Source organism: Phacochoerus africanus, chromosome 1 (genome assembly GCF_016906955.1).
Source record: "Phacochoerus africanus isolate WHEZ1 chromosome 1, ROS_Pafr_v1, whole genome shotgun sequence".
Classification (NCBI taxonomy): domain Eukaryota; kingdom Metazoa; phylum Chordata; class Mammalia; order Artiodactyla; family Suidae; genus Phacochoerus; species Phacochoerus africanus.
Window position 1 is genome coordinate 147,694,424 of NC_062544.1, and position 27,055 is coordinate 147,721,478.

Consider the following 27,055-nt stretch of genomic DNA (forward strand, 5'->3'; position numbering starts at 1 on the left):
CAATTATCTTGTTTTATTTCTCACACCTGACTGGACCCCGGGCCCTCCCTAACATGCATGCACAGTTTTTGGCCAAGATGGATTCCAAAGCAAGGCCTTGTGGGAAGGCTAGCTAGACTTATTATGGCTTGGTGTCCCCTCCTTTTCTGACCCAGAGGGGTCTTTCTGTGCATCTCCCTGACCTCAAGGATAGGAGGTATGTGACCTCTTGATCTTTTTCCTAAGCAGGGCTTAGCCCCTCTCTGTCCCTGCCATTACCACTGTTTAAAGTACCCACAAGACAAATTCCAATTATTTACCTTGTGCCTGTTGTTATTTCTTTTTTGAGGTATAAATAGGTGGCTGGTTATAAATGTCTATCCTGGAGCCCACCTATCTTCTGCTTCAAGAAGTATAAGCAAGAGGCTAGTTGTAAATACCTATCCTGGAGCCCATCAATCTCTTACCTCACTTGGGCCAGTCCTTGGGGCCAGGTATTAGGAGACAGTGGAGGACATGACAGACATGGCTTCCATCCAATGAAGCTACTTCAGGGTTGCAAGTGACATAAACCAGCTTGGTAAAGGCTGCTGGGATGTTTGGGGGAGTCCAATAACACTCCGGATGACCTTGCTTCTGAAAGCCAAGTCAGCCGCAGTCAACAACCAGAATATGAGGAAGGTTCCACTAGAATGCTGCTATTAATCTATAGGAATTATTTCTATTCCCACTCACTGTGATCATCCATTCAAAGGTCCAAAGCCCAGGGTAAAGAAGGGACTTATATTGGAGTTCCCATCATGGCTCAGTGGTTAATGAAACCAACTAGCATCCATGAGGATGTGGATTCGATCCCTGGCCTCGATCAGTGGATTAAGGATCTGGCATTGCCGTGAACTGTGGTGTAGGTCACAGATGCGGCTCAGATCAGCTGTGGTATAGGTCAGCAGCTACAGCTCCGCTTGGACCCCTAGCCTGGGAACCTCCATATGCCTCAGGAGTGGCTCAAAAAGACAAAAAAAAAAAAAAAAAGAATGGTCTTATATCCATTTCTGCTATCATCAACTCTAAAGGGAGGTGGGGGCCAGCTGGCATACGCGGTGCAAACATGGCTGGAAAACCAACAGTTCCCAGAGAAGCAGGAATCTTGTGAGCTGGGCAAAAACTCCAAAAAAGTATTAATCACAAGGATCTTGAAATCCAGCAGAGGAAACAAGCTCATGAAGAACTAACATTGCCAAATGAAGTGTGTATATATTTGATAACTGCGTACTTCTGGTGATGGCACAGTTTGGAATATTATTTTTTACTCAAGTTTTATAAAAATGCAGATTTTTTTTTTTTTTGGGTCCTTTTAGGGCCGCACCTGCGGCATATGGAAGTTTCCAGACTAGGGATCTAATCGCAGTTGTAGCCACCAGCCTACACCACAGCCACAGCACATGGGATCTGAGCCACATCTGCAATCTGCACAGTTCACAGCAATGCCAGATCCTTAATCCACTGAGCGAGGCCGGGGATCGAACCTGCAATCTCATGGTTCCTAGTCGGATTTGTTTCCGCTGTACCATGACGGGAACTCCAGAATTTCTGTTTAAAAAAAAAAAAAAACGAAACACAAAAACTGACTTCTCTTGTGGCACAGTGGATTAAGGATCCAGTGCTGTCACTGCAGTGGCTTGGATCACTGCAATGGCATGGTTTGATCCCTGGCCCAGGAACTTCCACATACTGCAGATGTGGCCAAAGAAAGACAAAAACAAAAACTAACATCAGCCCAGCCTCACGTATTTTTAATCAAGTGAAACCCCAAGGTAGGTGAGTGTCAGACCTGCCTTTACTTAGCAGGTGACATCGCTACTGATTTTTTTTTTAATCGAGTTTATTACATTTAATATATACAGTAAAATGCACCCATTATAAAGGCAGAGTTCAATGAGTTTTGACAAATGTGTACACCCATGTCATCCCCATCTCAAACAAGATATAGAACATTTATATCGCCACAGAAAATTTCTCAAGCACTTTGCAGACAATGCTCCCCGTTATGCCCCAGGCAGCCACTGATCTGACTTCTGTCACCATAGATTAGTTTTGCTGATTCTAGAACTTTACATACGTGAAACCATATAGTATGGATGCTTTTTCCATCAACATTTTCTCTAAGATTCACTCACATCAGAATTAATGTGACCCAAGCATGCAGTCTAAGAGGGCAGTGGCAGAAAAGGTGGCGGCAAGACTACACACAGTCCTTTAAGAATTACTATTCTTGGAGTTCCTGTCGTGGCACAATGGTTACCGAATCCGACTAGGAACCATGAGGTTGTGGGTTCGGTCCCTGCCCTTGCTCAGTGGGTTAACGATCCGGCGTTGCCGTGAGCTGTGGTGTAGGTTGCAGACTCGGCTTGGATCCCACGTTGCTGTGGCTCTGGCATAGGCCAGCAGCTGCAGCTCCGATTGGACCCCTAGTCTGGGAACCTCCATATGCTGCAGGTGCAGCCCTAGAAAAGCAAAAAGACAAAAAAAAAAAAAAAGAATTACTATTCTTTACCTTGTAAATGTTTAGCTGGACCACCTATCTCCAGCAAATTTTAAACTTCACTCATTCCCCCAGGCTCCTTACTTTTGTATTGGACTCAGTCTGAGCCAGCATATAAACCCTCCCAAGTACAGGCTGGCCTCAAGGTAAAACATTTTCTGATTTACTGCTATTGGATCAAGCCACCCTTCCTTCCCACTTTTCCACCTCCAGTTTTTTCTAGCTTTTTTCACTCTTTCCAGGAAGGAAAAACTCTTTTGCATAACCCTTGAGACACTGAGCTTTTGGTGGGAGTGGTCTCACCACTGCTATAGTCCTTCTCCACCCCACCTCCCCTAACCCTTACAATAATCTTTTTGAATAAAGTTATCTCCTTACTAAATTTGGATTTGTTTTCTTATTTGGTAAACAGGCTTTGATTAGAATCTTAGCCCCAGGAGTTCCCGTCGTGGCGCAGTGGTTACCGAATCCGACTAGGAACCATGAGGTTGTGGGTTTGGTCCCTGCCCTTGCTCAGTGGGTTAACGATCCGGCGTTGCCGTGAGCTGTGGTGTAGGTTGCAGACGTGGCTCTGATTCCCGAGATGCTGTGGCTCTGGCATAGGCCGGCGGCTACAGCTCCGATTGGACCCCTAGCCTGGGAACCTCCATATATCGCGGGAGCGGCCCAAGAAATAGCTAAAAAGAAAAAAAAAAAAAGAATCTTAGCCCCAGATCTCTTGAACCCTCAACAAGTCACAACTTTTCTTAGGTTATGCTCTTTCATGTGTAAAATGGGGATAATATAATATTTACCTTGTAGGACCTTTGTGCTACTTAGAGATAGGAAGCCATGAAGATATGATAGATAATAAATAGTAGTCTATCGAGTTACATTAGAGTCACAGCTTTATGTGCCTAATAAAGTCAATACTCATTCTTGTGTCTTCAACACTTCTCCAATGCTTGGCACATGGTATATGGTCAATAAACATCTTAGAATGAATAAGGTGATAGCTGGGGAGCTATGACAGTAATACCTGGTTTAGAAAGAACAGGTTGGTCACAGCTGACTTTTTTTTTTTTTTTTTGTCTTTTTAGGGCCGCACCCAGGGCATTTGGAGGTTCCCAGGCTAGGGGGTCCAATCAGAGCTGCTGCTGCTGGCCTATGCCAGAGCCACAGCAATGCCAGATCCCAGCCACCTCTGCGACCTACGTCACAGCTCACAGCCGGACTCTTAACCCACTGAGCCAGGCCAGGGATGGAACCCGCAACGTCATGGTGCTCGGTCGGATTCCTTTCCACTGCACCACAAAGGGAATTCCTGACTTTTTTTTTTTTTTTTTGCTTTTTTGTTGTTGTTATTGTTTTTTAGGGCCTCAGCTGCCGCATATGTAACTTCCCAGGCTAGGTAGGGGTCGAATGGAGCTACAGCTGTTGGCCTAGACCACAGCTATGAGACGTGGGATCCAAGCTGCGTCTGCGACCTACACCACAGCTCATGGCGGCGCAAGATCCCCAACACAGTGAGGCCAGAGATTGAACCTGCATTCTCATGGATACTAGTCAGGTTCGTTTTCACTGCACCACAATGGGAACTCCACGGCTGACTTTCAACCGGCCTTGACATATTAAACAGGCCTGTTTCTCCACACCTGCCTCCCTAATGGTCCCTGGCATACATCTGACGCTGCCTGTCCCTGGAAAATGGAAATGATATTTCCTGTCATCCTTTGAAATCAAAAAAGAGGGAGCACCTTTTAAAAAGCCTGACAGGCACATGCAGTTCCCGCACCTGATGAGGGAAAGTCTCTTCATCGGCTCTCACAAGGGGGCCGGGCCCACATCCCCATGCCCCGCCTTCCCTGCGTCTTAAGTTCCTCCTACCCAGCTGGGTGCTAGGGGCTCCTTTATCCCGTAGGCCAGCGGATCCGCGCACGCGCGCCACCACCCTGCCTGCGGGTGGGGGCGGGGCCACATTGCGTCATCGGGGAGCGCTGCAGACAACGCGAGTTTGCCGGAAGTTGGGCGGTGGTAAGTGAGCCACGCTGGTGAGGGCGCAATGGGGTCCTGCGAGGTCGGTTTTGGAGTCCTGGGGAGAAGGGGCGAGCTCGGCGAGGAGGGCGAGGGTCCCGGAGTGTCTGAGGATCCTCCTCCAAGAGGCAGTCCTCCCTCCTCTTGGGAGTCACTGACTGTGACTCTTGCCTAGCATCTCCAATTTCGTCCCCTCAGACTGGTTGAGCCCGGGTTCTTCTGACTGGGAAGCTCCTGCTAATTAACTAGGTCATTCCCGCCTGTCCCCTGGCAGCGAGTTCTCAGAATCTCCAGTGTTGGGAACGCGGGCGATAGGACGCCTGGGTTCTCATCCTGGCTTCGCCCGGTTTTACTGCGTGACTGACGCGTCGCTCCCCTGGCTGAACCCCTCTTCCTTCATCTGTAGAATGGGAATGAGAATAATGTCAAGTGTGATGCGAGGTTAAATTAAGTCACCTCTAAAGGCTTTTCTGAGCTAAGGTTTTCGGTTCCTTGGTTTGATCCAAGGGTTATAAACTTGAATATTTAAGGGCAAGGTAAATGTAGGTGTGAGATTTCTATGTCAGAGTTTAAACTTTTATTTTTTCTCAATTGGGTTTTGTGAAAACAATACTAAAGAAGTATATTGGAAAAATGTAACCAAAATTCCAGTGTGTATGTGCCCGCACACCCATTGTCTTTAATTTTGAACACTGGCAACTAGTATAATTTTTAAAAATACGGAGTTTCCGTCGTGGCACAGCAGAAACAAATCCGACTAGAAACCATGAGGTTGCGGGTTCGACCCCTGGTCTCGCTCAGTGGGTTAAGGATCCGGCGTTGCCTTGAGCTGTGGTGTAGGTCGCAGATGCGGCTGGGATCCTGCGTTGCTGTGGTTGTGGTGTGGACTGGCAGTTACAGCTCCAATTTGACGCCTGGCCTGGGAACCTCCATATGCCACGAGTGCGGCCCTAAAAAAAAGCCAAAAAATAAAAAATAAAAATACAATTAAAAAATTGACAATTCAAAAAAATTTATTTTTAAAACTCTGTGTAGTGGAAACCAAGGGTATCTATGGCTTCCAGTTTGGGACTTCTGGGTCCTAGACTCCCTTTCCCATTGAATACTTGGATTTCCTCTATGAAACCCCTGCCAACTGTTTATATATCTTAATGACAGAAAGATCACCACTTTCGTTAGCTCCTGTTTGGTCTTCCCACAGTTCTGACTCTTTCAAAGTCTTAATTTTGAACTGAAAGTGGGGTACTCAGTAATCTTAGCTCGCTATCCCTCCTTCAGGCTCTTCGGATCTCCCTTCCAGTTAATTTCCCTGCACACCTTTGAAAGCTACTAATTTGTCTTTCTCTTCCCACTTTTCTTCTGCAGGCTAAGCACATTTCATTTACTTAGCTGTAGTAAACTCCACAATGAATGAGAGTTTTGTCTTGTTTTATGTGTAGTTATATCCCCAGCATATGGAAGAGTGCCTGGCTTGTTTATGCTCAATAAATACTTGTTGAATGAGAGAATAAAACATACCTGAGTGCCTGATGCTCTGCACATTCTTGTAAGCACTGGTGGGGTAGCAGTAAAATAAGAAAGAACCATATTTTCTGGAGCCTACTTTTTGGTCATGCTGTTGGCAGTGGTAGTGGTGATTGGCAATGACTTGGTACTATCAATAACACAGTTCTTTTAATGGGTAGTAGGTGCTTCAGATACTGATAGATGCTTTGAAAAAGAAACAGGGTAATAGGATGGAGAGTAACTGGTGGGAAGCAGAGGGAGCTATTTTGCTTATTTGTTTGTTTTGGCTTACAAAATTCCAGGGCCAGGGACTGAACCCATGCCACAGCTGCAGCCCAGCCACAGCAGTGACAACACTGGATCCTTAACCTGCTGTGCCACCACAAGAGAACTCCAGAGGGAGCTATTTTATTTTATTTTTTATTTTTTGGACAGTTGGAGGCTTTGGGTTGAAGCTTGGATTGTGGGGTGTGGGAGATCCATTCTCTGTATGGTTTACCTCTACCTACCGCAGATCCATCTTTCTTTCTTTTCTTTTCTTTTTTTTTTTTTTTGTCTTTTTAGGGCTGCACCCTCGGCATATGGAGGTTCCCAGACTAGGTGTCAAATTGGAGCTGTAGCCGATGGCCTACACCACAGCCACAGCAACATGGGATCCGAGCCAAATCTGCCAACTCAGATTTGTTTCTGCTGAGCCACGACAGGAACTCCCAGAGGGAGCTATTTTAAAAGATAGGTGGTGGAGTTCCTGTCGTGGCTCAGCGGTAACAAACCCTACTAGTATCCATGAGGATTTGGGTTTGATCCCTGGCCTTGCTCAGTGTGTTAAGGATCCAGTGTTGCTGTGAGCTGTGGTGTAGGTCACAGACACAGCTTGGATTCCAAATTGCCATGGCTGTGGTGTAGGCCAGCGGGCGCAGCTCTAATTCACCTCCTAGCCTGGTAGGGGTGACTTCTCTGAGGAGGTGACATTGGAGCCAATGAGCCAGTTCTTCTGAATGAAGAAAAAGCCAGATCTGTGAAGGCTCTTCTTGCCTAATTGTCCCCCATCTCCTAACTCTGCTCTAGTCTTGTTAAACTGCTTATAGGTTGTGTCTTACCTGTATCTCTTTATTCCTGCTGCTTCTGCTGACTAGAACATCTCCCCTTCCCCTTTTGTTTTTCTGGCTAACTCTTTACCCCTTCATTTGACATGATATTGAAACCTTTTAAGAAACTAAGTACAGGACTGTTTTTTGTTTTTTGGTTTTTTTTTTTTTGTCTTTTCTAGGGCCTCACTCGTGGCTTATGGAGGTTCCCAGGCTAGGGGTCTAATCAGAGCTGTAGCCACCTGCCTACACCAGATCACAGCAACTCTGGATCTGAGCCGTGTCTGTGACCTACACCACAGCTCACAGCAACACTGGATCCTTAACCCACGAGGCCAAGGATCAAACCCGAAACCTCATGGTTCCTAGTCGCATTTGTTAACCACTGAGCCACGACGGGAACTCCATGAGTACAAGACTCTTAATTCAACTACAGGGTCCTGGCCAGTTTTTCATACTAGAGAATAAGTATAAATACTAGTTGAGCTTCTGCTGTGTGCCTGGCACTGCTCTGTAAGCTAGAAATACCAAAATGAGTGAGATACACATCCCTATTCTCAAGGAGTTAATTTTTTTTTTTTTTTTTTAGTCAAGATGCTAGACAGCTGCACTGATGAAGCTATCATAGAGTTTTCTAGAGGAGTACTTATGTGCTCCTGAGTCAGGCTGAGGGATCAGTAAGCTTATGTGAAGTGTTACTTTATCCAAGTCCTAAAGGATGAGCAGGGTTAGTCACGTGAAGTGGGCTGGGAGGTGGGCCCACATCACAGATATTGGGAGTGGTGTGAACGTAAAGCTATACAGTGAATGACCTGCAAGTTCATTGGAGAGTAGAGGTGTAGAAGAGGTGACTGGAAAGCCAGATCATGGAGAATCTTATGGGCAGTAGCATGTGAGGAATATAAACTTTGGAATCTTTGGAAACTGCTGAGCTAGTTTCATGACCTTGGGCAAGTTGCTTCCTTGCAAAGCTTCAGTTACTTCATAAAAAGGGCAAACCTACCTCCTAGGGTTATGGGAAAGAATGAGATGATATATTACCACTTGGTACTAGTTCATAGCAAATAATAAACTATAGCAGTTTATTATTTTTTATTTTTTCAGGTTTTTTTTGGGGGGGGTCTTTTCTAGGGCCACACCCACGGCATATGGAGGTTCCCAGGCTAGGGGTCTAATTGAAACTGTAGCTGCCGGCCTACACCACAGCTACACAGGATCCCAGCTGTGTCTGTGACCTACACCACAGCTCCCGGCAACACCGGATCCTTAACCTGATGAGCAAGGCCAGGGATCGAACCCACAACCTCATGGTTCCTAGTTGGATTCTTTAACCACTGTGCCACGATGGAAACTCCAACTATAGCAGTTTACATTGCCATGTTAAGAAGCTCTATTTGTGTGTGTGTGGGGGGGGGAGTTCCCATTGTGGTTTAGCATAAGGAACCTGACCAGTAAGCCATAAAGACTCAGGTTTGGTCCCTGGCCTCCTTCAGTGGGTTAAGGATCTGGCATTGCTGGGAGCTTTGGTGTAGGCTGCAGATGTGGCGAGGATCCCACATTGCTGTGGCTGTGGTGTAGGCTAGCAGCTGCAGCTCTGATTCAACCCTTAACCTGGAAACTTCCATATGCCACAGGTGTGGCATTTAAAAAAAAAAAGAAGCAGCAGTTCTATTTTGGAGTTCTCTTGGGGCTCAGTGGGTTAAGGATCCAGTGTTGCCACTGTAGCTGCTGTGGTGCAGTTTTAATCCCTGGCCCAGGTTCTGCATGCTGAGGGTGCGGCAAAAAATAAATAAAAAAATAAAAAGGAGTTCCTGTTGTGGCACAGCAGAAACGAATCTGACTAGGAACCATGAGGTTGTGGGTTCAATCCCTGGCCTTGCTCAGTGGGTTAAGGATCCGGGTTGCCATGAGCTGTGGTGTAGGTTGAAGATACGGCTCAGATCTGTTGTGGCTGTGGCTGTGGTGTAGGCCGGCAGCTATAGCTCCGATTTGACCCCTAGCCTGGGCACCTCCATATGCCATGGGTGGGGCCCTAAAAAAAAAAGACCCCCCCCCCCCAAAAAAAGAAGAAGCTCTATTTTGAAAGCGTGGGATGGAGGGTGGGGCCCTGAGGAGTTTTAAGCGGGGGTGTGACAGGCTGTCCTCTGTTCTAACTTACTCAGGCAACTACTCAGTGATTACACTGGACAGGGCAGGACTACGGAGAAACCAGTCAGGGCACCGTTGTCGTGGTCCAGGTGACAAGAGGGAGGCCTGAGCTGCGGCTGGGAGAGATAGAAAGGGATGTGTGATTTGAGAGGCAAACAGTGGGATTTACTGTACTGGAAACTGATTTCGTGATACAGGGAGCAGAGGGAGTCAGGGTACTGGGGGTGGGGAGGAGAATGAATCCTCTGCGTGGAAGTAAGTAGTAAGTTCTTTGGTCATTGCTCCCTGGTTGGTTATCCTTGACCTCAGAGATTTTATGCGGGAGTCTGAATGGCCTCTGTCCTCCACTTTTAGCCTTGGAAATAGGGTTCACTCATGCCTTCCTCTTCTCTGTCTCCTGATCCCTGCTTTTCTCCAGTGTAAGTGAGGCCCCATTGTGTGTTCGAGGGAGATTGAGTAGGTGCTGCTCTGTTAGCAGGTAGATGACATGCATCTCCATGGCCTCGGCAGGCTCGGGGGACAGCCTGTCTGCCTGGCGTCAGTCTCACCCCAGGATGCTCGCCTTTGGGGTTTCTTCACACCCTCTTTCTGGTCACTCTCCTCTGAACTTATCCCTGTGTGTCAGCCTCTGAGTGAGTGTGGCCTGGGAAGTCCTCTTTATGCCAGGAGTCTGGCTGTGCAGAGGAGGATTCGACTCGCCTTGTAGTAACCTAAGTCTTCACTGGGATTTGTTGTAGACACGTAATGCTCCTGAGACTAGCACCCTGTGTGACAGCCAGACTCTCAGTGCTGCCCTGCACCAGTTCTTCTCTCCCACATGGTCAGCCCTCCCCCTCTGCCTCCTACCTCACCTTCACCCTCACTAAGTTGCAGCAAACCATTGCAAACTTATCTCCAGCCGACTCTTTAACTTATTCTTATTCATTGGAAAAAATGGTATTTGTTCTAAGGCAAATTCTTTGCTTATTCTGAGATCTCATCTCCTCCTTTTCCTCAGGGCATGGTTCCTTCATTTGTCTCATTTCTTCCCTGTTTAACTGATCCCTCTCATTTAAATATTCTCTATTTACTCTCATTTTGGGAAAAAAACAAAATACCTTGCTATTAACCTCAGCTGTACCCTATCTTGCCTCCTCTTCCTGGCCACATTTCTTGGACTGCCGCCTCTCCTTCCTGAAGTCATCATTCTCTGAAATTCTACCTCTGCATCACCACCCCTCCCCAACCAAAATGAGCTCCTCAAAGGCCTCAGACCTCAGTGCTGCCAGAACCCCAGAACTTTTTTCCTTCCTTGTCTCTGTGTTCTCAGCATGTCTGACCCTGCTGATACCCCTTTCCTTGTGAAAACCACCCCTACTGTGAACTCTCTCGGTTTCCATTGCAGCCTCTTTCCCTCCATTTGTCCTTTAAATGCTAGTTTTCACCAAGGCCCTGCTTTCTGCTTGTTGCTTTTCTCATCCACAGTGTCAGCCCTCATTTACGCGCCAGTGACCCCTGCTCTGGATCTGGAGTCCAGATCTTTCCTAAGGACCAGCCCTCAAACTCAACTAAGCTTGTTATCTTCTCCAGACCTGCGATACTTTCTCTCTCTCTCTCTCTCTCTCTTTTTTTTCTTTGGCTGTACCTGCGGCATGTGGAGGTTCCTGGGCAAGGAATTAAGCTCACAGTGCAGTTGGTTGTAACCTGTGGCTCCACAACTGCAGCAATGCCACATCCTAAACCCGCTGTGCCACTAGGAACTTCCTTTTTCTCCATTCTTTACTCTTTCCCCTTCTGCAATTATTCATCCCAAACAGAGCCCTGGGAGTCATCTTGGACTTTTCCCTGTCATTGCATCCCACCCTCCCTACTTCCTGGCCCCGGCAGTCATCAGAGTTCTACTCCACAGATTCTCCCTCCTTGATGTCTCCTGACAAGTTCCGCCTCAATCCCCCCCCCCCACCTCCTTAGTTCATGCCCCTCTCACTTCCTGCCCTTTTTCTGCACAGCCTCTGAGCTCTTTGCCCTGCCTCAGCGGTCTGGCTGGTGGGTGCCACTCTGGTGCTGCAGTGCCCTTTCTGAAATACAGATCTTTGCTAAAATGCAAATCCATGGCTTTTCATAGAAACCTTTCATGATTTGGTGTTTGCCTAGTTTTCTGGCCTGGTTTCCAGCTACTCTGCCATGTGAACCTTTCCTTCTAGCCTTATAGAACTCTTTGTATTTTATAAAACATAGCACACGATTCCCTTTGTTCATAGATGCAAGTCATCAGCAAGTATTCTATCAGGCACCTGTGAGGTGCTAGGACCAAGTCAGGTGCTGGGAAAGCTGATGGAGGGAGGAAAATGAGAAATTGCCACAGTCCCTTTCTCAAAGAACTTTTGCTCCAGTACAGCAGACTGACTTTCATCAGGATACATAAAACAACTGCGCGTGTGCTATGAGGGGGGCAGTAATGTTGCACTTTGGGGGTACCTACAGGAGAATTGACCTAAGCAGGAAGTAAGGGGTCAGGGAAGGCTTTTCTCCTGTGATGGTTGAGCTGAGATTTGAAGGGAGAAGAGGAATTAAAGTAGATGATGGGCAGATGATGGACAAGAATATTCTGAGCTTGTGTAGAGGCCATGGGGTATTTCTAGAATTTGAGACATGGAACTGAGACAGCTTCCTCCTTTTGCCTGGAGTGTCCCCACTCCCCTCCTGAAGCCTTCCTCATCCAGTGGTCCTGGCTTGGAGTGGTGCTGCCAACTACTACCACCCCTACCCCTAACCATCAAGAGGCCATTTGGAAGTGTGTGGAGCTGTTTTATTTTGTGGCATGACCACAGGGTGTTACTGCGTTTAAAAGGGTACCAGGTGCTGGACATTCTGCAATGTAGAGGGCTGGCCCCAAATGGAAAAGAATTGTCCCACCCAACCTGTCAAGTTGTGCCCTGTGGAGACTCTACTGCCAATTGTTTTAAAAATCGTGGCTCGAAGTTTTCTGTGGGGAGCACCCCTGTCTCTTCAGTCTAATCTAGCTGTCCTTCCTTCCTCCTCCCATAACACCTGTACAAACACCACACTGTACTGTGCTTGTTTTACCCATGACTTGCTATGCTGTCATTCCTGTTCTATCTTACCCTCAGAACTGTTAGCTCCCTAAAGGCAGTCTATGGATTTTTGCCACCAAGTCCTGAAATGTAGCATAGAGACTAATTCATCATATAAATGTTTATTGAAGAAAAACTGAAATGGAAACCCCAGTGTTTTTGGCAAGTGTTTTGTTGATAGTATTTGTATTTTTCTTTTGAGTGCCTCCTGTGTGCCAGACACATGCATTTCCTAATTGAATCCTCTCGATAACTGCACTGCAGGTGGTATCTCAGCTTACAGATGAGGAAGCAGGCTCAAAGAAGGAAAATGACTTGCCCAGGGTTGTATGGCTGGAAATAGCAGAGGCGGGGTTTGAACTCGGGTCTCTCTGGCCTGTCTGTCTGTCATACCAACCCCAGTGTATCAAACTTCATTATTGTCCATTTGCTTTTTTTGGTCTGAGATTTAAGACCCTAGATTTACATCTGTGACAATTTTAATCTTGTTAAGTAGACTTGTCATTCCAGGATGGTCAGAATCCTTTATTTTGAATTTCTGTTATCCATCATATTGCCTATTCCTTTCTGCTTCGTGTCATGTGTGGAATTGATAAGCAAACCTGTATTGTTATCTAAGTCACTGGTAAAAGGTGGTTATAAGAATATCTTATTCTTACTCAGTAAGAATATCTTACTGAATATATTTGTTTATATCAGTTTCCCTGCTGTAACAAGGTTCAGTATACATGAATGCTTGGCAAATACTGATGAATATTCATTCATATCAATAAGTAAATTGAATAGGTCCCAAGACTGAGCTAAAGACATTCCTATTGGTTCCTCAATTCATTCTTTAATCAACATCTTTGAATACGGTTATTTTTATCAGTTTTAGGTCCTTCTAATTATTTTGGTGTTCAATTCCCACATTGTCATCTTGACTGCTATCTGGAGAAGGCTTGTCAGAGACCTTCTATGAGGTCCATGAATCTTATCTCCGTTGTCTGTGGTTCTTCCATAATCAAGGTAGAAATGCAGTAACTCTGTCATGACTTGTTCTTAGACAAACCATGATGGCCTTTTGTGATTTCTCAGAGTTGCTGCATACAGTTCTGCAGGTTGCCAAGTGCACAAGATGTGACATCTGAGAGGGTTCCATTTAGATCATAGGCATCACGGGTATATTTTTGTAGTGACAACTTTCTGGCAGACAAGGGTAAAGATGTCTTGAGCTAACTTAATATATGATGACAGTTTTCTCAGAAAAGAGGGTAAAATGTCTTGAGGAAGGGGTGCAGTTTTCTAATTGTACAAAGATGCCATGTGACCTAGCATGGACTATATGACACCTTTCCTGGGAGCAGATTCTCTGTGGGCTACAGAATCCAACTATATTCTCATCTTTGGAAGTCAAGTATTTTGAAAATCTGAAAAGAAGTGTTTCGCCCAGTTTTTCAACACTTCTGTCATTTTCCAGGACTCCTTAAAGATCACCGGAAATGGGAGTTCCCGTCATGGCTCAGTGGTTAACGAATCCGACTAGGAACCATGATGTTGCGGGTTCGATCCCTGGCCTTGCTCAGTGGGTTAACGATCCGGCGTTGCCGTGAGCTGTGGTGTAGGTCGCAGATGTGGCTCGGATCCCACGTTGCTGTGGCTCTGGCGTAGGCCAGCGGCTACAGCTCTGATTGGACCCCTAGCCTGGGAACCTTCATATGCCGCAGGAGCGGCTAAGAAATGGCAAAAAGACCAAAAAAAAAAAAAAAAAGAAAAAGAAAAGATCACCAGAAATGAGGACCACACTCTATTACTCTGAAGCAAGCCTTCCTAACTCAGCCAGCTTTTAGGAAACCATCATGGATTTTAGTTGTTGTTTGACCTAGGGGTTCCTTAGTGATTCCAGATGGCTGTACAGTGCTGACACTGCTGATTGGTGGGCATAACTCAGAGGACTCAAAAATGGGCACACTGTTCTCCCTCTTCCTCGTATGATGTTTCTCTCTCCTGCCTGATTTTCTCAGCTCTCACTCTCAGCCACTCATAGGCTTGCCACAGTCCGCAGTGCTGGTAGCAATGCATCTGTTCTCAAACACTGAGACTGAACAAGAGAATAGGTTGTCTGTGAAGGTTGGGTTAGTACAGCAGAAGGAAAATAGGACAGAAGAAAAACCACCCCCAGAAGTAACTATTGAGAGTGAGGGTTAGGGTTTGAAGACTGTGGAGGTGATGGCTGGTTCCCCAGTTGACCTCCCAAAGAAGTGAATAGTGTCGATCCCGTGGGGGCAGAGGAGGCTCACCAGGCTGGGGACACAACTCATCCATAAAAGCAGATACTGGCCTGCTTGTATACCTACCTCAGCATAGTCACAAGCCATTTTAGGTGACTTAGTGGCTTTGGGAGACATCCATTTGGCCCAGGGACAGCTTGACTCTAATGCAGTTTTTAAAAGGAATTGAAGCTTCTGTACCCAGCTGGCTTCCCTGTAGGAGTTCTGAGTTTTCATCTACTGGGAAAGCTAATCTTTCTAAGTTTGGAAGTTTTCTCCCTCTCCTTTTGGAAGGGAAGGCTTTTTAAACCTCCCTCTTCAGCAGCCTTCCAAATTATTTCCCAAGCTTATGAAGTTGCAGAAGCATCGTTAGCCTACAAAATGTGCATTGGCTCCAGCTGTGAGGGGGCCTTCTCCCCACCCTTGGCTGTGTCTACCCCTTCCCCCATCAGCTGCTCAGAGCCTATTGTGTTTGTCAGTGGGGCTGGGTCACGTGGTTCAGTGCTTATTTTACTGACTGCCAGAGCCCACAGCCCCGCAGCTGGGAAAATGAGAACAGAAGCTTGTGCTCCATTTTGGCCCAGAGATGGTACTTCAGGGCCAAATTGCGGTTATTCTGGCACTTCTGCTAAGTGATTGGCCCCATGTGGCCTCAGAGAAATTGAACATAGTGCTCCTAACCCCTCAGCACTTGCTGCTCTCTGGACTTCCCCTGGATGACCCATGGCAGGAGACCATGTATTTCGATTTAATTAAACCTCTGCTGTGTCTGCAATGCCCCTGTGAGGGAGGTGAGACTGAAATGAGGCCTGCTTGAGGCAGGAGACGTTTTCATAGTGAGCGTGGGGAAGGGCGACTGCATTGTCAGGCACTGGTGGCTGATGGGGAGGCAGGATGACAGATACGACAGCTGACTGTAAGCTGGGCACTGGAACACGCACATCACACACTTTCTTGTTTAGCCCTTCCCACAATCTTGAGGCTTGGGTATAATTATCCTCATCTTACAGACAAGGAAATGGAAGCACGGGGGATGGAGTTACCTGCCCCATGCTACTCAGCCAGTGAGAGGAGGAGCTGGAACTCAAAGATGGGTTTATCTGACTGGAGACTAGGTTCCCAAATACCTTAGCTGCTTTTTTTTTAGTTTTTTTTTTTTTTTCCCTTCTATTTTTAGGGCTGCTCCTGAGACATATGGAAGTTCCCAGGCTAGAGATCCAGTTGGAGCTACAGTTGCTGGCCTATACCACAGCCACAGCGACATGGGATCCAGACTTGTCTGCAACCCACACCACAGCTCACAGTGAGGCCAGTGAGGCCAGCTCACAGTGTGTCCTCATGGTTACTTCTCGAGTTTGATACTGCTGCACCACAATGGGAAACTCTTTTTTTTTTTCCAGATGCCTTGGCTTTTACCATCCTTTCTCTGAACCATTAAAGCCCCCTCTGCCTTCCCAAAGCAAACAGATACAACCCCAACAGCACACGTGTGAAAAATTATAGCGAGAGGTGTTTTGGGTAGTTGAGCTGATCTGTTTCTCTCTTTTCCCCTCAAAGGTCTAGTTTCTCTAAGGACAGGTTTGTTTGCCTTTTTTTTTTTTTTCTTTGTATGGCCACACCCACACCATATGGAGGTTCCCAGGCTAAGGGTCAAATTGGAGTACAGCTGCCGGCCTACACCACAGCTCACAGCAGCAGTGGAGCCTTAACCCACTAAGCGAGGCCAGGGATCGAACTTGCAACCTTATGATTTCTAGTCGGATTTGTTGCCACTGCACCACAATGGGAACTTCTGTTTGCTTTTTAATCTCTATGGTTGTTGCTTATTTTCTACCAGTTTTACTTCTTCTTTTCCAAAAATCCTCCCCTGGCCTTACATTTGCTGCCACCAATCCTGTCGGTTCCCCACAAGGAGAGAACTGTTGGGCAGATTCACTCCAGGAGGTGATTATGCCCCAATTTTATAAGCTGCAAAGCCCAAATACTTTCATCTTCAGCATCTTTAATAACAAAATGCTAGAAAGTTTATGGATATGGTATTTCATTTTCACCCCTTAGAGCAATGAGTTTCTTTGCAACAAAGCTAGATTTAAATCAGGTCATCTGTTAACTGTTGAATGAATATAGGAAGGTTCTTTGTGGGATTGGTATAACTTGAATATAGGGTTTTCTGTTATTTTGTATTTAGGTATAACATACATAAAGAAACTGGGTCACCTTGCTGTACCGTAGAAAACTGACAGAACACTGTAAATCAGCTATAATGGAAAAAAGTAGAAATCATTATATAAAAAAAAATACATAAAGAAAGTAAATTGCACTAAACGTGAATATATAGCTCCTGGATTTTTACATACGTACACCCCTAGTAACCAACATACAGCTCATGGAATATAGAGTATTTCCAGCTTTTCAGAGGCTTCTCATACCTCATCCCAGTCAATAGCCTCACCTCACCCTATCATTACTATTCTTCTATCACACTGACTGATTTTGCCTGCTGAATAATAGAACAGGTTGTGTTTGTGCAGGCACATCTTAGTATCTTATTTTAGAATATTTTCAAACTTACAGAAACACCTTAAAGCAGTAACACAAGGACCTTCAGTATACAGTTCTCCCAGAGACTGCATTCCAGTTTTATCCCAATAACTTCCTTCATAGAGCGTCAACGCACGATCATGAATTGCTCCCAGTTGTCAAGTCTTCATAAGCTCTGGAGTTGTTCCTTAGTCTTCCCTTGACTTTTAAGATTTGACACTTTTGAATATTATAAGCCAGTCCCATTCATTTTGGAGAATGTTTTTCAGTTGGATTTATCTGGTGTTTCCTCCCAATTGGACCCAGGTTATGAGTTTTCAGCTGAATACCATAGATGCTGTGTTCTTTGCATTGCCTTCTGTCAGCTAGCACACAGTGTCTAGCTGTGTCGACTTTGATCCCTTCATTAAAGTGGTGTCTGACAGATATTGTCACTTGAGAGTCACTTTTTCTTTTTTGTAGTTAATGGGTTTTGGGTTTTTTTTGAAGAGATACTTTGAGACTGAGTGTGGGCTTTTAACTTATATAACCGTGGAAAACCATTAAGAGAGAAGTCTTTAAGTTTCATTTATTTATTTAATTTTTTTGCTTTTTTAGGGCCGCTCCGGTGGCATATAGAGGTTCCCAGGCTAGGGGTCTAATTGGAGCTATAGTTGCCTGCCTGTGCCATGGTCATAGCAACACAGGATCCGAGCCGTGTCTGTTATCTACACCACAGCTCATAACACCAGATCCCTAACCCGCTAAGCAAGGCCAGGAATCGAACCTGCAACCTCATCATGGTTCCTAGTCGGATTTGTTTCCACTGCGCCACGATGGGAACTCAAGTTTCATTTAAATTAATTTGTGTATGCATATTTCCTATCTTCTAAGATCTTAGTCCTAAAAAAGTTTAGAGACCTTCTATGTCATATGGTGTGTCTCTGTATGTTATTCACGATTTTTTTTTTTTTTTTTTACTCCCATCTCCATCTTCCATGGTAATAAGGTGCTTGTTGTCCCAAAAGCCTGGGTTCGTTCTTTCTCTGATTTCTCTTATGGAAGTTACCCATAAAAGGTTTCCAGAATCCATCTTACTGACATTTGAGCGCCACTCTGAAAGGGACTGGGGTATATTGAGAGGAATATGAGCCAGGATCTATGTGTGTGTGATTTACAGTCAGGTTGTTGGAGGCAACGCATCCAGGTACACAGAATTGAACAACAGTACTAATGTAGAGGTAGCCGTTGGGTAGGCAGGAGGCCAGGAGAGGAATAGAGAGTGAACGGTGGCTCTGGAAGGCCTTCTAGAGCACTCAACCTCTGTGCAGGGGCTTGAAGAGTGCCAGGCAGTCATGGGGGCAGGGGTGCCTTTCAGACAGGGCTGGGGAGGCACAACAGTGGGTATGCTAGCCAAGCAACTGGGTGTTTCTGCAGCATTAGCTCAGAGGTGAGAAGTGGCAGGCCCCCCAGGGTGGCCCTAGAGAACTTGGGAGGCAGTAGCAGGGCTCCAGGAGAAAGTATGAAGGAAACTGCTAGGGGTGTGGTCACGGACCTGCCCAGGACGTGGAATGCTGGGGTGTTTCCTGCTTGTGATGAGCCTCAGGAAATACCGAATGAGCTTGATTTTGGCTTAGTGATGCTGTCACATGTGGGAGAGTGTTGTGTGGAGACCGCATTTACCAGTCCATAAAAATGTTTGTGTAGGAGTTCCCACAGTGGGTTAATGATCTGGCTTGTGTCTTTGGCGGTGCTGGTTCAATCCCTGGCCTGGTGTGCAGCTGTGGTATAGGTTTCAGCTGTGCTCAGATTCCAGCCCTGGCCTAGGAACTTCCAAATGCCTCAGGTATGGCCAGAAAAGAAAAAGCCAAGCCAAATCCTGTGTGCAGCATCGTAAGGTGCACATCACAGACAGCAAATGTGACCTCAGAACCTGGTCTTATAATCTACCTCACCCTCAGCAGCCCTTGAAGATCTCTGCTGCCCTCTGAAAAGATTCTGCCAAAAATGTTAGCCTCCCCAAAACCAAAATGCATTATTGGCATCTTTAAAAAAATAAAAACAACAGTTTGGAAGATCATCTGGTCCAAGGTCAGCAAACAACAGCCTGGGAGGTACACCCTGCCCAAGGCCTCTTTTTGTGCAGTCTATGAGCTGAGAATGTTTTGGAGGGGTGTTTTTTGTTTTTTTTTTTAACATTTATCAAAAGTTATGGAAATAAAGAAGACGAAAATATGACAGAAACTGTTTTTGGTCTGCAGTATCTGAAATATTTACTCCTTGGCCCTTTTCAGAAAAAGCTGGCTAACCCCTGTTCTCATTTGACTGTCCGATACTATAATATTTTGTGCATTGTTACTTGGCAAATGATCAACTAACATGTGTTTGAACACTTCCACTAATGGAAAATTCATCATCTCTATGGTCGGTCTACTTCCTATTTAGACAATTCAGGCTATTAGTAATTTTTCAACTCTGCTAAAATCTTGTCTCACTATAGCATCCATCCATTGGCCTTTTTGGGAGAAGAAAGCTATTATTTCATGTCAACATTTACTGAGGTCCTCATCTATTCTAGGCACTTGCTAAGTGCTGAAGAAAGATGAACAACACAAACTTCTTGCATTATGGTTTCCCAGGAAGGCAGTATTTCTTAGAAACAAGGCAGTTGAGCTGGTCATCTTTTTTAAAAAATTAATTAATTAATTTTATTTTTTTGGCTGCTCCGGATCATATGGAGCTCCCAGGGCCAGGGATCATATCTGAGCTGCAGTTGTGACATACGCTGGATCTTTAACCGCCTGCACTGGGCAGGGGATAGAACTGCATCCCAGGGCTTCAGAGACACTGCCGATCCCATTGTGCCACACAGCAGGAACTCCTGAGCTGGTCATCCTATATCTCATTTCTTCTCTTCTTGCCATTGGGTTAGGGCTTTTTTCTTTAATTATTTTACTTATTTCTGTATGATTATTTCTGAATTTTGCCTCCCAGTACAAAATTCAAAAGACAAAAAGGCCATACAATGAAGTAAATTTCTCCGCACCCCATCTCCTGACCCCAGAGCTTCTCTCCTGGGAGACAGCCACTATGACACATTTCCTTTGGGGATTTGAGGTTGAAGAGTAGCACTGATACCAGGGTTAGGTCCATTTGGACAGGAGCTTTTGGTAAGTACCATACAGTGCCATTTTTGTGAGCTCTTGTTTAAGTTGGTGAGTGTGACTTGGTTTTAGTTCCATGAAAGCCTGAAATTTACCTGTTCTGGTGGTAGATGTAGCCCCAGAGGGTTCCCATTGCTTAACACCCACCTGCTATTTCAGTGAAATTTTAACTGGATATTTTGGTTACCGTTGGGTTTCCTCTCCTGCTGGCATTCTTGTTCATTACAATGTTGAATCTTTGTTAAAGCCTTTCCTCTTTCATTGGAAGTGACACAATCCCATCTTGTGTAACTTTCAGGTTTCACATCCTGAATATCCTGTTGAAGTGTGATAGAAATAAACTTTTAGCTGTTTTTTTGGGGGGTTTTTTTGTTTTTTTTTTTTTTAAAGGGCTGCATTCTCAGCATATGGAAGGTCCCAGGCTAGGGGTCACATCAAAGCTGCAGCTGCTGGCCTACACCACAGCCACAGCACGCTCCCTCTTTTAGCTTTCAAAGCTAAGCAGAAGCCTTGGGTCTCGCCTGTGCTGTTCAGGATTAGCTGGGCAAACCTGACTTTTCAGGACACAGGTAATTTGTAGCTAGGTTAGTTACGCATGAATAACTCTGCACCTAGGACTCACTTCCTCTTCCTCCAGAATTCCCTCTGATCATTACTCCTTAAGTCTTCCCTTCTAGTTTAAGGAAGATGGCAATGTGACAGAGAAGTACAGGTTGCTAAGTGATATCTTTATATGAATATTCTGTTTAGATGTTTCCAGCAAATTCCTAATCACTTGCTGCTGTTGCTTAAGACCTTTCTGCTGCCTTAGACTCTCAGACAGCAGTTTAGCAACTGGACACCAACCACATCCTCTTGTGAAATTGGCTCTTGGGCTCTGTTGAGAGTTTGAGAAAGACTAAGTATGTCAGAAGATGAAGGATGGGCCTCTTATGCAAATTACTTTCTTAGCGTGCCTGTCCATCCTCTTCTGTAGCCCCCCCCCACCTTGAGTCACTTTTTCCTAGCTGCTGAAGTGCTGTATGGAATAGAATTTTCTCTTTTGTCTCTGGAGCTGGTAAAATTCCATCCTGGTGATCTTAGCAGGTCATCATGGTGTGGTATAAGTTATCGTTGACTTTAAGAATAAGTCATGGGGAGTTATGGGGAGTTCCCATTGTGGCTCGGCAGGTTAAGATCCCAGCATAGTGTCCAGGGGGTTGTGGGTTCTATCTCTGGCCTCGCTCAGTGGGTTAAGGATTTGGCATTGCCACAAGCTGCGGCTTGGATCCCATGTTGCCGTGGCTGTGGCTGTGTCTGTGGTGTAGGCCAGCAGCTGCAGCTCTGATTTGACCCCTAGTCTGGGACTTCCATATGCTGCAGGTATGGCCATAATAAGAAAAAAAGAATAAGTTATGGGTGAGTGAAGTGTATAGGGACCTGATGATTGATCCACAGAGGATGTAAGATGAAATCTGTTTGTATTGCTGTCTGCTACTGTGGTGATTCTTACCTCTCAGAACCTCAGTTTTTTCCTCTGCGCAATTGGAATTGTCACTTCTAAGGACTTTGGGGAGGAGTAGATTCAGGTGGCAGGGCCTGGTTCTGGCCAGCACTCAGTAACTGCTACTTTCATCTCATGCCAGAGGACTGTTCAAGGTTGAGCCTGTAGCATTTAGCGAATTATTGGATGTGAGAGAGAAAAATTGCGGATAACTTAGAGTTTTCTTTGTGGATATATGGTGGTGCAATTAAGTAAACTAGGACATATGAGAAAATGGGTAGAATTTTAGTGAAAGGTATGTTCAATTTTGAATTTGTCAAACTTGAAATGTCTGTGAGAAATTCAAGTCCTGGCTTTGGAAGACACATAGGTGGTTGGAGGCTAGCACTAGAAGTACAGTCCTGGAATTCATTGGCTTATAGATGGAAATGGATATAGAAAATGAAAAATTTTGTTTTGTGGAAAGCCTGTAGACTAAGGATTGGGCTGAGCATGGAAACATTCAAAAACCAACAGAAGGAACATGTTAGCTGTGTTGAGAAAGAGAGAAAGGAGCAGTTGGAGGCCTGGAGAACTAAGCAGGAGGCTGTTAGGGGGGTTCTAGACTGGCATTTCTCAAAGTTTGTGGGCCCCAGCTTACCTTTGTGAGGGTCTCTTTCTCCAATGCTGCTGAAGCCACAGTGCATAGGATCTACAAACTTTGTGGTGCCTGTGAGTATAGGAATGACCTGAGCAAAGGTGAACATTCTGAGCAAAGTTATAAAGAACCTTTTGAACAAAAGGCAGAAATTATTTAAAAATGACACAAGGATGCATTTCAGTATGTTTGACATAATTTAGAGGTGGGAGCTTCAAAAGTAAGAGTGTCTGAAGGCTTCAAAATGGTGCCAAACTTGAATCCAAATCACCTGGGGCACTAAGCCTGGCCACCCTCACCATCCTTTCTCTCGCATACCCCAGCATGAGGAGCCCACACATCTTCTTTTTTAAATAAGTCCTCCAGGTGGCGAGAGTTTGAAAACACGGGTCAAGCACTGTCTGATACACGACACCACAAATCTACACTGAGGCAGTGCAGGGTTTTAAGGTCACCTTCACAGAGCCTTCCGCCCTGCTCTGCCCCACACTCAGCTCCTCTTTCTTGATTTTCAGCACGTTTATGTATTACTAACTTTGCACTGTACCATATTGTTCTATCAGACCAAGGCTCCTTGTCTCCAATGCTATTATCTAACAAGTTTAGAAAAGTGAAACATATTTAATGATCTTGGCACAAAACTCACATGAAACCTCTCTGAATAGATGCGACTTGTCTCTTTAAATTTATCTCATGAGTATGCCCGTTCATATGCTCTACTGCAGAAATAGTCATCTGGGGGCAGTTGGACAGGATGGAAAGTGAAGCGACTTCATCAGCTCACGCGTCTTGGAAGTGCCAGCTCCCTCCTGTGTGGTCTTTTCCCCCTAGGGTCTTGGTACCCCTGAGAGTGTGCAGGGGGTATGGGGATTACAGTATACACATGCCTGATCACCGGGATGGACATGTTTATTTGAAGATTTGAGGGGAGCAGTGGAATATTAAAATGCATATGGTAGAGTCAAGTGCAGATTTTCTGCATTTGAAAGGTAAAAGGTGAGATTTCAAAGAAATCGTGGTTCTGTGATTGAGGGGGGAAGTCTTCATCCTTCTCCGCTGGGGTGCTCAGGTGCTGCCTCCCTCGGAACCCTGACATTTTGCATTGCTATGTTGCTAACCAACTGGACTTGGGTTTTTTGCTTGTAAAGTTCTCTAGGGTCACATGGGATGGCGGCAACATCTGAGACTGTGACTGTGGTGGAGGACTTGCACTAGTGTGCCCGTCAGACTGACTTGTACAAGAAAGGAAGAGACGTGGAGGCGAAGGCCAGGAAGGTCAGTTGTGTCATGAGGAGGCTGCATTTGACAAAATAGCCAGACGCCTCCGCTTCACTCCCAAGATTGTGTCTTCAGGTGGCCCCTCTGGTTCTCATTACCTTTTGTTTGTCTGTTCTGATTAAGCATACCCGCACATGTCCTTTTTCACCATGTTTTGTGCAATGTGGCTGTGTTCTGTTTTATTTTTAGCAGGCAAGAAATAATGGCAGCAGCTATGGGGGATCCTGGACTCTGCAAGTTGCAGTTTGCCCCCTTCAGCAGCGCCTTGGATGTGGGATTCTGGCATGAGTTGACCCAGAAGAAGCTGAATGAGTATCGGCTGGATGAAGCTCCCAAGAACATTAAGGGTTATTATTACAATGGTAGGCGATGGGGAACTCCATCTTCCATCATCTTCTGTTACCTTCTGTGCCCAGGTTGGGGTCAGCTTTCCTCTAGAAAGGATATCCTTGACTTTTATAATTAATGCTGTTGACTAGTTTCTATTTTTCTTCCTGACTTTTGACCCAAGTTCACTTTCACTTCTTTCTTTTCTCTTATTGGGAAAAGAAAAGGAGAACCCAATTTATTAATCTAAAAAATTAATACTGGAGTTCCTGTTGTGGCACAGGGGAAATTAATCTGACTATGAACCATGAGGTTGCGGGTTTGATCCCTGGCCTCGCTGAGTGGGTTAAGGATCCGGCTGTTGCGTAGGTTGCAGATGCGGCTTGGACCCTGTGTTGCTGTGGCTGTGATGTAGGCCTGCAGCTACAGTTCCAATTTAACCCCTGACCTGAGAACCTTTATATGTCCCTTGGGTACAGCCCTAAAAAGCAAAAAAAAAAAAGAGAGAAAGATTTAATACTGATTACTTGCTAATGCTGGGGGAGAGAATTGGAAATCTTTTTTCCAGTGAACCTTTTTTTTATATATTCTTGGCAAATTCCTTGACATCACAAAAGCTGTCCTCTTCTGCTAAGTCCCTGTTTTATTTGGATAACCAGGAATTGGATGGGGCACTCAACAAAAACAACAAAACTATTTACACACATCTTTATTATAACTGCTACTTTTATTGCCTTGCAACTGAACATGTGATTCTCCTCCTGTCCAGGTGATTCCGCTGGGCTGCCAGCTCGTTTAACCTTGGAGTTCAGTGCTTTTGACATGTGAGTATTATTTTGCTCAAAATCTAAAATAAAGAACACTTTTTTGTTTTTTGCATTCTTAACTTTCATTGTAGGTGGACCAAGGGGAACTGTGAAAACTTCTGTCCTGTCCTGATTGTCTGGCATCTCCTGTGGCACAGACAAAGCGAGATGCTTAGGATTATCTGGTTCACTTTTTTCAGCAGATATTGCAGAGCCTGTTAGGTGCCAAGTACATTGGATCTATTGAGTTTAGATTACATTCCTCCTGGCTCTTATTGTAGTTAATATTTGAGATTCTTTATTGTTACCCTTGACTTACTCCTTTAGTTGCTTATCCATAGGCATCGATGAACATTTATCAGGCAACTTCCGTATACAAGTCACTGTGCAAGGCATTGTAGAGATATACGAAGAAACATGACATACGCCCTCAAAGAGTTTTTTGGTTTTGTTTTGTTTTTGTTTTGTTTAATCTAATCAGAGGCCGTGGGGAGTTGCTGGAGAGAAGAGAGACATTTATTGACTTAATTAGCTGAGTATTTTCCACACATAATCCTTTTGACCTGCCAAGTGTGCTTTTTCTCTCTTTTACAGATGGGAAACCATGAGTTAAAAGGTAGAATGACATCCCCAAGGTCACATGGGGCTAAATTTAGGAGGCGAGAGTGAGAGAATGGTAAATTGTATTTCTGAGGTTGCAGTCTGAGAAGCTGGGGGCTTTTGTTGTCTTTAGAGCAACTGAGAAGCCAGGAGAGGGATGCACTTTGGGGAGAAGGTAAGTTTGGTTAGAACATGTTGAGTTTGAAATGACAGCAGTGGAGATGACCAGGAGGCACTGGTGTCCATGAGGGAGGGTTGTCCATGAAGAGGAGAGCCTGAGGCTATAAGAGAGGGAGAGACTCAGGCCCAAGGTGAAAAAAGGACCAGAACAGTGATGGGACCTGATGGGGGCAGGGAGACACAACTCTGCAGAGACTCGTCAGAGAAGAACCAGAAAAGAGTTTCAGAAACCAAAGAAGGAGATGTTTTTAGGAGGGCAAGAGAGGGTCAGTAACGTTAGAAGCAGAAAGGTCAGAGTTCAATGTTAAAGTCCCTGGAATTATTGATTGGGTTGTTCGAAAAACTATATTCTTCACAAAAGTGGAGCACAAACCAGGTCAAGAGGCTTTACAATAACCGGGAATTGGAGGGTTCAAGGCTACAGGGAGGGAGGGCAACTTTTTCTGCTCTCTCCTTTGTTAGCCCTTTCAGGGTAAGGGGTCTGGAGAAAGCCAAGAGGGGTTTGTAAGGGCTGCCTGGCTCTGGAAAGTGGTAGTAGTCAAAGGTTACGATATTTCAAATAAAGTCTCTGTAGAATTAAAAAAAAAAACAAACTCTCCAGAAGTCAACGTATTTTATTCATCTTTTGCAATCAAATTGTGAAATTGAATTGCACAACATCAGTCAAAAATGATGTTAGTTTTTATATCTTTAAAAGGTATGTGTTGGCATTTCTTATTCCCTTCAGGGCGCTCTTGTGCCATAATAAATTCCTCGTGATTGCTGTCAAAACAAATGAAGTCCTAGTTATCTCTCTTCTGTGTTGGCAAAGGCTAACCTACTTCTGGAGCAATTACAAGATAATGAGGAAAATACATTCAATGTACAGCCTTAAATTATCTGGATCCAGTAAAGGGGGAATATCAGCACTGGAATTTTAGCATAATCTGAGTCCAGTATTCTTTGCAAGCTAGCCTCCCTCCTGTCTACTCCTGACACTAGACCAAAGTTAGTACTTTTTGAGTTTCAGTAGTTTTATTCTTTGGCACAATTAATTATATAGAAGAAGGCAGTTCACAGAAGTTACATTTGATCTGGTTGCAAAATCCAAGCATCTTAAGCCTTAGCAATCCAGAAGTTTTAGTTGAAGTAGATAAGAAAATCTATGATCCTGTAGCTGTGGCTTTCTCACCAACTGCCCTATTTTCCTGGTCACGGTTTTTCATTTTGCTGTTGCGTACTCACAGTGTGTGAGGGGAGATGAGCAAGAATAAGACATGTGGGGAGTTTCCACTGTGGCTCAGTGGGTTATGAACCCAACTAGTATCCATGAAGATGCAGTTTCGATCCCTGGCCTCGCTCACTGGCTTAAAGGATCCAGTGTTGTGATGAGCTGTGGTGTAGGTCACAGACGTGGCTTGGATCTGGTGTTACTGTGGCTGTTGCATAGGCCGGTGGCTGCAGCTACGATTTGACCCCTAG

General features: G+C 45.1%; 1 protein-coding gene across 10 annotated transcripts in view; it reads left to right on the forward strand.

Moving 5' to 3' along the window:
* The window catches only part of ATG7 (autophagy related 7), a 376,249-nt gene that overhangs the window by 100,232 nt on the left and 248,962 nt on the right, over positions 1 to 27,055 (forward strand). For 6 of the 10 annotated variants that reach the window (XR_007135009.1, XR_007134999.1, XR_007135008.1 and 3 more), the window contains exons 1-4: positions 4,403 to 4,534; positions 23,552 to 23,678; positions 23,871 to 24,043; positions 24,778 to 24,832. Coding sequence is in view for 4 of the 10 variants with exons in the window: in XM_047780900.1 (XP_047636856.1) it covers positions 23,884 to 24,043; positions 24,778 to 24,832 (215 nt within the window). In the remaining 6 variants the exon portion in view is untranslated. Of the gene's footprint in view, positions 1 to 4,401; positions 4,535 to 23,551; positions 23,679 to 23,870; positions 24,044 to 24,777; positions 24,833 to 27,055 lie in introns of those variants that run through there. The other 4 variants (XR_007135007.1, XM_047780919.1, XR_007135006.1 and 1 more) reach the window with 4 other exon arrangements.